We start from the raw sequence: 13,543 nt of genomic DNA on the forward strand, positions 1-13,543 counted from the left end.
CAAGAAAAACTTTTCAACCAAATAAAAGGATTTTTGATGGGCTTTTCTACGGCAAAACTCTTCCATTCAAAAGACAGAGTTTTCTGCCACATAACATTGGAGCTAATGATTGGAGCTATGGCTACTCAAGGTCTGGAGGCTTATGGTACAAGATATTAGCACATCATACTTTACAATTGAGGAAGACAGTTTTCAGATTGATTTTATGTCTTATGAAGAGAAATAAAATTTTCTTTCTCAGGCATGTCTATGATGGTAGAAATAAGAGACCTCCAAATGAATAGTTTCCACATAGATGATTGATAATGATGAAGGAGAGGAGGAGGCTAAGGGAGAGGAGGAAGGGAAGGAGGAGAAAAGAGGAGGAAGAGGTGGAAGAGGGAGAGAAGGTGAAGGAGAATATTATTTTTTATCATGATGATGGCCCAATTCAGTTATTTGTCAGCCAGTACTTAATCAACATGAACACAGCTCCCACGTACTTCCAAACACCTACGTTGTGCCATTACAAAGCAGCCCACTGAAGGGGCGCCTGGGTGGCTCAGTCAGTTAAGCGGCAGACTTCAGCTCAGGCCATGATCTCGCGGTCCGTGAGTTCTAGCCCTGCGTCAGGCTCTGTGCTGACAGCTCAGAGCCTGGAGCCTGCTTCAGATTCTGTGTCTCCCTCTCTCTGACCCTCCGCTGTTCATGCTCTGTCTCTCCCTGTCTCAAAAATAAATAAACGTTAAAAAAAAAAAAAAACTTAAAAAAAAAGCGCAGCCCACTGAAGATAATGGTGAACCTGAAGATGGAATACCCGACAGGGTTCCCTCTCAGCCTTTGTCCCATTTATCATTTTTAAGTTTCATCCTGCAAAGCAAACACTATTATCCCTATTTTACAAATGAAGAAACTAGGTCTTGGGGCGCCTGGGGGCTCAATCAATTAAGTGTCTGACTCTTGACAAAAGCTCAGGTCATGATCTCATAGTTCAACAGTTCAAGCCCCGCATTGGGCTCTGTACTGACAGTGTGGAGCCTGCTCAGGATTCTCTCTCTCCCTTTCTCTGTCCCTCCTTGTGTGTGCACACTCTGTCTCACTCTCTCTCTCAAAATAAATAAATAAACTTAAAAAAAAAAAAGAAACTAGAACTCAGATGACTTGACAAGAGTAGAGGAGCAGGCATTCAAACTTCAAGTCATTTGTTTCCCTGATTATGAAGTTCTCATTATACCATGTGTTATGAAGACTAAGCAAGATACTACATGAAAGCTGAATGCCTGGCACATAGCACTCAGATGGGACTTTCTTCCATCTTTGAGCTCCTTCCCGGAGAGTACATAAATCCTTTGAGAACTATTGTGCACACAGGAAGAATAACTACATTTTCTTTTCAGCTCTAAGGAAAGTGTCAGTATAAGCTTATCTGAACCTCAGTGGGGGAAGTGAGTAGGATGACTGCGAGTTTTGATGGGTTTAATTTGGTTTTATATTTTGAGAAATGGCTATGTTCTCTAAAACAAAATATTGGTACGATTGCCTTACAGAAAGAGTTTATTTCTCAAACCCCATGACTATTACTTGACTTTATAAAATGATGAATACAAAATGAAATAGCTAGTATAGAATTTTTTGTTGTTGTTGCAGGGGTAACATTCCTTCTAACCTGGAATAAGTAATGACTCTCTAGTGAAGTTGTCCTAGGTTTCAATCTTTTCTCTACTGCTTATTAGTTGTGTAACTTTGGCCAGTTATCTAATATTCTTGAGGTCCAGTCTTTTATTTTTAAAATGAAGGTAATAATTCTTAGCTTGCAGGAGTGTTGTGAGAGTCTAGTAAGGTATAAATTCCATAACATATAGTAAGGAATTAAGAAAGTGCTTCCTCCTGCTCAGGAGTTCAAAGAATTGGGATTGGTATTTTAATCCCTTCATTTTTATGGTAAAATAATACAACAAAAGCATAATAGGTAATCTTAAAGTAAATTGGGAGCATTTCCCTCGTTAAAAAGCACTACTGAATTTTATGTTTCTGGGAGTTTTTAGAATAGTTTTTTGTTGTTGTTGTTTTTCTGGGGGATTTTTTTGCCCTCAGTATAAAAATATTAAAAATAAATGGATCAAGCAGTCATCAGAGAACGCAGGAATTTTTATGTTGATACATAATATGCTTTAACAACACAAAGACCTTAGAAATTGTGGTGGTTATTAGTGTTTGCCAAACAGCCCTAGGTCTCCCCTCTTCAGGGCACATGACGGAACTGCATTTCCTGGCCCGACTGGGACTATGTAATTAGTCCTAGCCGGCAAGTTGCCAGGAGGTCCAGTGCCTGTTCCAGACCATTCAGACTCTCTTCTTCCCTAGAGCCTGACAACCAGCAACATTGGAAAGGTAGCTAAATCAGATAGGGTCTCTAAGAGACTTCTTGCTGACCGGTAAGAGTCATATAAAAAAGATACTGTGGAATTGTAGCAGCATTATGTAGCTCATTCCAAATGATCAGAGGTGGTTAAAAAAAAAAAAAAGTCTTCTAGCAAAAAGTACATAAAACTACATTATACATATATGTTTATTTATATATTGTGGTATGTGTGTGTGTGTGTGTATATATATATATATATATGTAACTAGTTCTTTTCTTTTATAGTACATAAGAATCTTGATCCAATTTTTGTTTTAAATAAGTGGAGTAAATTATGAAGCTTCACTTTAAACTGCCCCCTTAGAAGTCTCAGCCTTGACAATACTAATACACAATAAGGATAACATTTCACTTAATAATATAAATTATTATTCATCCTTCAAATGAAAATGGAGACCAAAAGTAGATTAAGAGAAACTTAAGAGTAGGATCATAAGTTAATTTGATTTTTTTTTCATCTAAAAGCTTTCTAGATATTTGGATAAGTATTTTTCAAAATATCAATACCAATTCATGTGTTTTTCCCACATCGTGCAATTCACACTCTAAGTTTAATACTGAGTAAAACCAAATAGCTTTGACTATTTCATACAAAGTAAAATAATAAAGTATGGTTTATATTGTTCAATGATATAGTAGCAAGAAAAATGACATATTGGAGTCAGGGTAAATATCACTTGCAATTTTTTTGGACAAATAATTTCAAATATAATCTTAAAAGACCAAATCAGCATCACAGACTCATATTCAAATCAATAAAAGTTAACAAACACAATGAGACATCTTTATAAACAGTTTTATTTTAAAATGATATGACACACTTGCAATTAACACATAAGGCATCACATGCCCAAAGGAAAAGCCCATAACCTTAATAACTGCCCTTTCAGAATATTAAAACACATAATCAACATCAAATTATTTTTCTTGTTTGGCAAGAAAAATAAAATTAAAAGCATGATGAGAACCACAAAATAGAAACTCCCAATATACTATATAGTAATAATCCATTGTTGCATTCTTGTACATTTGTTCAGAGCCTGGGTAGGAAGCATAAAGATGGCAGTGGGAGAGTAAGACTGGCTCTTCCCAAAACAGGAAAATTGCTAAAACTTGGAGCAGAGGAAAGTACTGTCTGCTTCCCATATTTCCTTGAAATAAAACAAGAATTCATGGTAAAATAACTTCTAAATATGCCACACTCTTATGAGCCTGAAATTGAGTGGTTAAGAAAATAAATCAAACATCTGTGAGATGCTGACCAGCCAAAAGAGATCTATGTAATTATGGCATTTCATTCTGAGGTTGATTCTAAATCCTTATTTCATGACCTGTGAAAGACTTCTGTTATCCTTAAAGTCAACGTTAAGGCATGCCAAGTTTCCTATAAGAAAATTGTTCTAACAATAGCTTTGGGTATTACAGTTCTACAATTATAAAACATTCTCCTAATACATATATAGACTTGAGTGGACATAAACTTACGCATTAACAAACATAAACTACAGGTATGCTCTTAAATGTAAGCCACAGATTATTGAAATCACTTTTACATATTTAAAAGAACATCCCCCTTTTTACAGTGTCAGTGCACAAATCAGGCAAATTATTTCCCAAGGCTTCTGACCATAAAAGTTGGAAGGAGAGAATATTATAGAGTACTATGAACCATAAAATGATATAGCTGAAAGACAATGATATGTTAATTCTCTTTCTTATGAACCCTTTTATGCTGGGAAAAGCCAGTGAGACTTCATTATAATTCTTTTCATTGTAGTCATTCTTTATGCCCAGTTCTGGGAAAGGTCAAACCCCATTACAGAGAACTGTAAGGATCTGTCTTATTCCTTTGTCACAGTGGAATCTAGCTGGTGGTATTAAATCTTGCTGAATAGGTGAGCCATTGGTGAAGGTTGTGAATCTCTTTGGTCAGACCACATTTTTGTGGTGGCAGTAATTGCCGCAATGGAATCTGACCTTCAGATTGAAAAACCTTCTCCTACTAGATATATAGAATTTTTTTTTTTTCCCTTAACTCTAGATGACTAATCCAGGTAAGGTTTTGCATATGCCTGTCATTGCACATATGAAAGATGAAGGCTGAAATGTTTAAATGCTCTTGCCTAGAATTTTTGCCTGTCACAAGAAGCAACAAAAAGTAGAGCCGCTTGGGTTCAGACCCTAATTCCTGCCATTCAGCTGGCGTAGTGCTCACTCAGTCACTACCCTTACTCTGGAGGACAAAGGGAAGGCACAAATGAATTTAGTAGGGCAGTCTCTTTGTCTAAATTTGCACCTCAAAGGACATGTGGCAGCACTGGTCCAATTGGGTCCCTAAAACAAGTAAGTATGAGAGGGAGGTATTTTCAGCTAAGATATTTTAAGTAGCCATCAAAGCATGTGATACCAGTATCAGTCAAGTATCCAAGCCCCAATAAGGAGCCTTTTATTAAAGCCATTAGGAGGATCAGGGGCACCTGGGTGGCTCAGTAGGTTGCACGTCCAACTTTGGCTCAGGTCATGATCTCACAGTTCATGAGTTTGAGCCCACATTGGGCTTGCCGGTATCAGCACAGAGCCTGGCTGTCAAAGTAAAACCCACTTCGGATCCTCTGTCCCTGTCTCTCTCTGCCCCACCCTTGCTCACGCTCACTCTCTCAAAAATAAAGAAACATTTAATAGATAGATAGATAGATAGATAGATAGATAGATAGATAGATAGGATTAAACTGCCCATTAGCATATAGATCCCAGTAGTAATAGAGAAAGCTTTCTTTCTGGTACTCACCCCTTTGGACCGCATTACTGAACAATGAACTGCTTTACGATTAGGAAAGTACTTTAGTTTAGTTTTTTTAACACCTGATAAAAAGTTTAAGACCTAAACCACAGACCTCTGAAAAAGCTTTGCTGTTCCAGATCTAGCAATAAAAGGTTTCATGGACAACGACCAGCACCATGTTAAAAAGATAGATGTAAGGTCATAATCTCCATGTAGGATCCAAGACCAACACCATAGCTATCATCTGTTCAGTGTGTTTAATATAATCACCTGATCTGCCAAAGTCCTTCTAAATAAATATATTTAGAGCCCAAAACCTCTGTATCTGATTGGAAACAATAATGTCTAAAGTCCAGGGCTTTTTGTTGCTTGTGTTACCAAGGCTTTAAATTCAAGTAATCCTTATCTTGAATTCAGGCACTGATAGGATCGACTAGGGCTATACAAGGGAATACTGGAGGAAAGCTGATTAAGGCAGTTATCTGAACTGTGTCAACACAGCACTATAGGAGATGTCCAGCTGATTTCTGAATTGGTTCTTTTTGGAGTAATAGTCTGCCATCATATAAGTAGAGACTTGAAAGAGATGTGTCCTATATATGGACAGATTTAAATAGTGTTGAAATAAGTAAGCATTGATTACTATACTTCAATTTTAAAATTTTAAGGAAGGGAAGGAAGAAATATATTCTGACTTGTTAGGTCTTTCCTCATGCATGTCTTTTACTAATTGGGATACATATACAGATATAATAGGATATATATATATATATATATATATATATATATATATATATATATATATACACACACACACACACACACACACATATATCCCTTAGATCACATCAGAACTGTATGTGATTTGGTAGCACTGGAAGATTCATTAAATGTTTCCAAATGAAAAGTTCTGGCTTTTTCTCCTTTATCCAGTTTTACATTATTGAAAAACTTCCTAACACTTGATTCTCAAACTTGTCCTCCTTCATGAGCTGAAAATCAGGCTGCACATTAATTCAGTTTAGCCTGCAATTTGGCTAATTAATCATGTTTCTCCAATAAATAAAAACAAAACTCAGCTGATCCCACTTAGCTTTTAAGAACAAGCATTATTTTTTTAACGTATTTTTTTTAAAAGACACACAGCCCAGACCTACTCACTCATCCAAGGATATCATTACCTTATTGCCCCAACTTAATGTATGGTGGGGCCCAAGCAGGTTTGAATCTGATAATTTATAAACCTTCAAAATATTGAATTTATACTTCCAGTAAGCCAGCTTCAACATAAACCGTGACATGAGAATCACAATAAAACAAAAACTTTTTTCAAAAGGCACGATGAAACAGCAATAGAAAACAAAAATCACGTTTATGATGTTCCAATTATTTCCAAGTCAGTTAATGGTCTGTTATATAGAATAAGGTAATTCAGCTACATCTAGCTTCCTCTGATGTCCACGTAAGTTCTCATTTTTACCTAATAATTCTTTCACATGCCTGCCCTCTCTATTTTTACTATCTTCTGATCTTACCTTTTTGATTTTCATCTTAACCCTTAGTAACACACAGTGTACCGAACTCATCAGATCAATCTCTGACATCAACAGGAGCTCATTCACATAAACATCCTGACTCACACACTCTGCCAGCCAAAGTCACCCACATATTCCAGTCCTCAAACACAACAAAAACTTCAGGCATTAGAATTAGGCTTTAGAATCAATAAAGAAATCATGTTCTCACTTACCCATCTCTGCCCTCCCACCCCAAATTCCAAGTTCCAGCCCTTTGTAAGATCCTGGTAATGCACTAATGGAAGTTAAAAGAGCTTTTGCAGTGGGAGGATGGAAACACCTCAAAGATTAATTGCAAAATGCAAGCTATTTGAGGCTCCATTTCCTACCCCTTCCCGAACCATAACTATACGGAGACAGTGTGTTAGTGTGGACACTGGGTGTGTGTTTTGCAAAGTTGTGACCACTTCGCCCATCGTGCCTCTCACGGAGCAAGTGTAAACATCATGAGGCAAGGCATCACAGTTTCCGAGGGCCTAGATGAAGAACGGAGAGAGACACTTAGACCATGTTAGGAGGAGGCGAGTTTTCGTGAGGATGCAGTTCCCACTGAATCAGTTTCCTCTCTCTTTGTCACTCTTATCTTTTAATTTTTTGGCTGTGGGCTTAAGGACTGCTTCCATCCTGGGGCAATGGTTTGTTGCTTTGCCAAGAGTAAGTGATACCAATTTCTAAATGTTTCTAACAGTCTAGCTGCAATTGTATTGGAAATTTTCTCCAAACAATAACAAAATGTCACCTGGGTGTGTCTGAGCTAATCATGACTCTGACCTGCCTAGAGGTTTATATGTCTGGAAATATATTAAAAATGTCTAATGCTTTGCCTCTCTGGTGTGAGAACCAGGAGACTTCAAGAGCCCGGGTAACCTGTGGGATAGCTAAACCACAAACAGAAAATGAAATTTACGTAAACAATTAATTTTACTGTACCTAGAAAATGGGCATGCAACACCAGCTCATATCTGGCACTAACATTCTGGGTTAAATTCAGATTGGTCTAATAATGATTTATATATTTTTCTTTTCCTAGAAAGTTTATTCTAATGATTTAGTTACCACTTCTGAGTACAGGAATGATTATAAATACAACATATATATTCTTGCATTTTTAAAATAATCAACATCCTCAAGCTTCAAAATATTCAAATTCAAAACCCTATATTTTAATGTTCAGCCAAATTAGAGGAAGAAAAAATTTAGCAAGAGAATGGATAAGCACCTTTGAGAATTAAATGTAAGCCTTATTGTGTGATTAGTGCTTAGGTTCTTTTTCACAAAATAAGTTACTAATTGATCCTACTGTGTACAGGACTTTTTAATGTCCAAAGAATACCCCATACCATGTTAAAAAATCATTTGTATGCTGGTTGTTAGAAATATTTTGCTATAGAAACAGAAGCTGATGGCCATTATAGATTAATTAATCTCAGCTCTTTACAAGGACAGGTGTAGCTGGTTGTAGTATCTTAATGCATCTTAACACAGCTTTTCTTGTAAATAAAAAATACATATAGAACAAAAACACTCACTGGCTGTTGGTTTGTGAAATGAGCATTTCCTGACAAGCAAATAAACTGCACTGTTAATTTTAAGAAAAGTGGTTGGTTGGTTTGTTTTCACAGAAAATGCTAACGCAGACCCTCAAGAAGTTCACAACCAGAATTAACTCTGTACATCAAGAGCGTCTTCTTCTACCAAGGACAGTTCCAGGGTGTTTTCATTCGTGCCGGTTTTCATCCTGAAGTTGAAAGAACCGTAGAGTTTGGCAGACTCTTTGGAAGAGGCAAACCTGTTGCGACGATATAGCTCCCCCTTCCACATAGACATCATCAGCAAACAGGACAGAACGACCCCCCCAAGAGTGAGCAGGCAGAGTCCCGCAATCACACAGCGATCCAGGTGAGCCCCCAACCTTGCGCTCTCCTTCTCCAAGCGTTCCATCTCCCGGGCCGCCACGGTGTTGGGATCCACAGTCACTTCCCGTGGAACAATGTAAGAGATGATCACCAGCAAGATGCCAGTGACCAAGAACAAGATGGCACTGATGAAACCATAGTCAACTGACCTCCCTGAAGATGTGGCTTCCGAACTTACATCATCCTCATCTTCGGATATCAAGGATACGGCAGCCTCATGGGACCACTCGTTTGGATTTCCCCAGCCAACGTCTCCCAGGTGATTGCTCCCTTTTGCTGAAGGGGAGCATCGGTTCCTTTGCTCTAAGTTGACATTCTCATCCACACAGGTAAAAGAAGTTTCTAATTCCTGGCTGCAGCAGTTGCAGACTTTCCGCCCTGCTGTTATTTGGTTGTTCCCTGAGTTGAGAGGTCCTGGTGGCAAGGAGTCTGTCTGAATAACTCCGTCTTGCAAAGAGGAGGAGGGGGATGCTGGAGAAGGACTAAGTTTAGATCCTTCAATCTCAGCTGCTTTTGGTGTTGACGTACAGTGTCTCTGGCAGCAGAGAGCAGCTTTGATGGCTGCTGCATCTGCCTGGCCATCAGGAGGGCCTCCTGAATGCCAGTCCCCAGCATCGCACAGGACAGCCTGGCTGCTCTTCTTAGCAAGGGAGTGGAGCTCCATCGGAGCTAGTCAGACATCCCCCAGCAGCTTCTGAGAATTCTGCCAACAGCAACACAGATAAGAACCCAACAAGAGCTAAGGCTGCACTACCAAGAGTATCGCTCCTGAGGTCCCCATCTCCTTTTCAGCCACAACTGTAGACACCTCAGCCCCAGTTCCTCTAAAAGGAGTAAAAGAAAGGAGAGGATACCTAGTGGCAAGAAAGCATGAAGAGGGCAAATCCTCTGACTTATCACCGGGATTAACACTGAGAAACTTAGGTCAGGGTAGAAAAGAAGCACAGAGGAAGTAGCAGTGTCTCTGAAGAAAGCATTGCCGTCACCAAGCCAAATTTATCCAAGGACTCACACATTACTGTGACAGGATCCCTCAAATAAGAAGGCAAGTTTCCTGTAGAGAGACACAAATGAGAAAGGCAGGGACCTTTTTTAGCAGAGCCGCGATTTTCTGGAGAACCTGGGGAAGCACACACTTCTCAACAATTCAGTTAAATTACGTTTACACTATCTTTGTTCAGAACAGATTCTAATACGGATTAGCTTTACAGCATCACCATGGACGAACAAATATGTCATCATCAGCTGGGCTTTATTGGAACTGGGGCTCAGCATTTTGATTGAGTAGCTGAAGTGGGTAAAAGATGGCTGGTTTAATCAGCCACCTTTCTTAAACTTACACCTCATACATCCAATGACCTTAGTCAACCAGCCCTGTATTTTCAAGACCCTTGCTTGTTTGTTGTGCTTTCATTCTCAGCCCTTGTGGCTACATGACACCAGCTTGTTCTGGACCCAGAAGTATGCAGACAACATGCCTTAACTGTGTGACCCCTGCCAAATACGAGGGGCCAGCCCACTCCACACCCTTCCCCCCAACACACCTACCTGCTCTGGGTACAGGTCTGCTACTCTTGCTCACTGCGTCTGAATGGGTCTGAGTTCATCTCCCTCTGCCTACTTTGCTAAGAAACATGCATGCCAAATTGACCATCTGAAAGTTTTTATTTAGAAGTAAACTGACAGTAAAAGACAAATTATAAAGCCACAGAGTCAACAGTTTGTGAGGTAAGCAGGTGAGAAGTTATTTCCAAAGTTCCAAAATTACCTTTGGCACTTTGTATCCATGACATGCCCTTACCCCCACCACAGCATGGGACCCTTCTGTGATAGAACTTTGGGTTGAGCGGAAAACTGCCTATCTTTCTCTGCTTCTACCATCCTTTGCAGGATAGACTCCCTTTTCACTGTCACCAAGTACAGCACTTTCAAGCAAAGGCCCTCTTTATTTTGCTTTCCAGTAATAGATTTAAACCATGGTTTGTGGGTTTATTATGCTCACAATCCACAGCTCCAACACCTGGTAACCCACACAGATGCACAAGTAAGGCTCACCTAATGGTCTACCTGGCAACTCACTTAAAATACGGGAGAGGGAATCCACATCCTTGCTGCTCTACGTTACAGTTTGTTTTGTTTTTAAAAAAAACACTTCTCTCCTACTACCAAAGTTTCTCTGTAGCTAAAACAGAAAAACAAAACAAAATACAAAAAGACCAAATGCAAAAAACATTCAAGTGAACCAGAACTTTCCTTTAGCAAGTGGATACGGATCTCTACAGCTGGATCCCTCCAGGAAGGAAGTGGTGACAATGTATTTGATCAATTCCTGAAATGAAAAATCATCTCGCTGTGCCCTCAGACATGAGGTTCTCTGATTAACTTTTGGCACGATTAACTCATCACATTGGGCTTTTTTTTATTATTATTAAAATGGGCAGAGCCCCTCATGAGACTTCCCATTTATAACAGAGGGAATGAAATCTCCACTTAATTCCCGTCTCCTGCTTCCCTCTCTCTTTAGAGAAAAGATAGACTCTGCTTGTTCCATCGGAGATATACTAGCTGCACAGTCGATTCCCTTTGCAGCTCCGTAATCCGGGGCTTCCATCCTCAGTAGAGAAAGGATAATCCCATGGGACCAGCTAAAGGCTCTTTCCTTCCGTCTCCTGCCTCTCCGTCTCTCTGGTTAAGAGCGCGGTTAATGAAATTGCACCTCAAAGCGAGGGGACAGCACTTTGCCTCCTCCGTCTGCCATTAACTAAACATTAATATCTGCATTGGAACTAACTAATACGGGCGAGGCTGATCTGGGGAAGCGACCTCGGGATCCGTCCAGCGCTCACTGTGCGAGAAGAGCGCGCAGCAAGCTCCAGGAAGCGATGCTCCCTGCGAGATCAATCCATCCATTCCGGGTGAACCTCAGGGCGCCCAGAGTCCGGCTGCGTTCGCCAAATACCCCGAGGCGAGGCAAGCAAGCACCTAGCGCAGGGAGTGGGGACGCGCTCCGCTGCTCCGCCAGGCTCCCGGGGTGGGGGGGGGGGGTCTCTCCCTCGCCCCAGCGCCTCCTCCCGGTCCCACTCTCCGTCACTCACCCCTGCTTTGACCACCACGTGCGGCTGGAGCACCGCGCGCCTGTTCCTGCGCGGCTCCACGGGAAAGTCCTCCGATTACCAGCCGTGGCACTTGTAGCCTCAGCGCGCCGCTGGGCTCCACGGGGTGGGCAGCGCCTGCTGTGCCGGTTGGGAGGGGCGGGGCGGGGCACTCCTTCTTGCTGAGCATCCCGGGAGTTGTAGTCCAGGGGCGGTCTCCATCCGCGCCCTACCCCCACCCCGTTCTCTCTCACTCTTGGCTTTTGCCCTTCCTGAAGACATTCCCGCTATACCTTCAGACTCCTGATTGGCTCTTTGGAAGAAATCGCTGTGTCCTAAACTCAAGGTTGGGTCCTGCAGCCTCAGGTAAGGCTGTAGGATTATGGGGGAAGGAGTGTATATTTAGTTCCAACCCTGTGCCAGGCAGTATGCATATTTTGGCTTATTTAATAGAACAGATCTTCGAAGTAGATTTTATTAATCCTCATTCTACAGATGAGGAAAGGGGCTCAGAAGAATTGTTTCATCCAAGATTACAAAGACAATAAATGGTACCTAATAAATTTTATTCAGCAATGTATTTCCAAAGTCATTGCCTTGCCCACAAAATCAGGAGAAATATGACCATTGAGGGTAAGGGATTGTTCTTTTTGCCTATGCATCCTCTGTGCCTAGCCAAGTGTCTGATATCTGTTGAATTATGAATAGTAATGACCCAAAGTAGCAGAAATTAACATAAATAACACTTATTACTGCCATGTTCTCTTGTGATTATTTCAGATACATTAACTTATTTAATATTCACAATTAATTTTTAGAGTCCTACAAAAAAATTATCATTTTTACAGGAGAGGAAACTGAATTACAAAGAAGCTGAGTAATTTGTTCGAAGTTGTAAACTTGATACTCAGCAGAGGTGGGGCATGAACTCCAAAAGGTTCTAAGCATTATGAAAATTGAATGAATGGAAGAAAGACCAGAAGGTAAGAAAAGAAAGAGTTGGGAATAAAGGAAATCTGTAGGTGAAGCTACTGAGTTATGACTTTCAAGATAGAGCAGAGTAACTTCTTTGGATCACCCACCTTTGTAACCATAGTAGATTGCAGCAGCCAACAGCCAAAAGGAATGTGTGGTTTATGGATCATCTCTCAAGTTTTCGGAGTCACCTTTGGGACTATTGTAGGGTTATTGATTGTTTTCATCTAAGGGAAGCAAAAGAATGGCTGTAATGTAACTTTTTGCTACTTGTGAGTAGCTCACATAAACTGTGGTTGCTTGCTTTCAAGTGAGAAGTAAATCTCCTATAATGACAGTTTTGTTGGTTTTCCTTTATAGTGATAGAATCCATAGTATCATAGTTCCAGGGACTTCACAATCCAGCCACTTTAAGATCTTTTTTCCCCATGACTCCCTTTTAGCCGGTTAGGCCCATTTGTTGATAAGCATGCCTTGTGTATTGGTGGTTTCTTCTCCGTTGCTTATTACACTTTTTTCCAGTGAGAATATCCTTCTTTCAATCCCCTATTCTTTCCACTCTTTGAGGACTATCTCCTTAAACCACACCTGCAGGGATACCTACTGTTTTTAGTACTTCACATTTAAAAGGGAACACAAAGGCACCATAGGATCTCGAGAAGACAGCAACTGAGAAGTGGAAGAAACTTAAACTCACATTGGACAGGCCGACACTGAAGGAACTTGGGATATTTAGTCAGAAGAGACTTAGAGGACACAAAAACTAGCTTTAAATAATTTGAGGTTTGTGAAAAAGAAGA

General features: G+C 40.3%; 2 protein-coding genes across 24 annotated transcripts in view; one reads left to right on the forward strand and one right to left on the reverse strand.

Annotated features, from left to right (window-relative positions):
* The window catches only part of EMC2 (ER membrane protein complex subunit 2), a 565,050-nt gene that overhangs the window by 354,926 nt on the left and 196,581 nt on the right, over nt 1–13,543 (forward strand). For 18 of the 23 annotated variants that reach the window (XR_006592742.1, XR_006592755.1, XR_006592744.1 and 15 more), the window contains 2 exons: nt 8,383–12,134; nt 12,617–12,751. The gene's annotated coding sequence lies outside the window, so the exon portion shown is untranslated. The remainder of the gene's footprint in view (nt 1–8,382; nt 12,135–12,616; nt 12,752–13,543) is intronic. The other 5 variants (XR_006592760.1, XR_006592758.1, XR_006592759.1 and 2 more) reach the window with 3 other exon arrangements.
* Nucleotides 8,294–9,340, reverse strand: TMEM74 (transmembrane protein 74). Its single transcript, XM_004000057.6, has one exon. It carries the CDS (start codon nt 9,338–9,340, stop codon nt 8,423–8,425), a length of 918 nt encoding a protein of 305 aa, XP_004000106.2. The 3' UTR covers nt 8,294–8,422.

Source organism: Felis catus, chromosome F2, assembly GCF_018350175.1.
Source record: "Felis catus isolate Fca126 chromosome F2, F.catus_Fca126_mat1.0, whole genome shotgun sequence".
NCBI classification, from domain to species: Eukaryota; Metazoa; Chordata; class Mammalia; order Carnivora; family Felidae; genus Felis; species Felis catus.

Bases quoted from the DNA above. Each gene is read 5' to 3' on its own strand.
- TMEM74 (XM_004000057.6), bottom strand. From the start codon at position 9,340: ATGGAGCTCCACTCCCTTGCTAAGAAGAGCAGCCAGGCTGTCCTGTGC.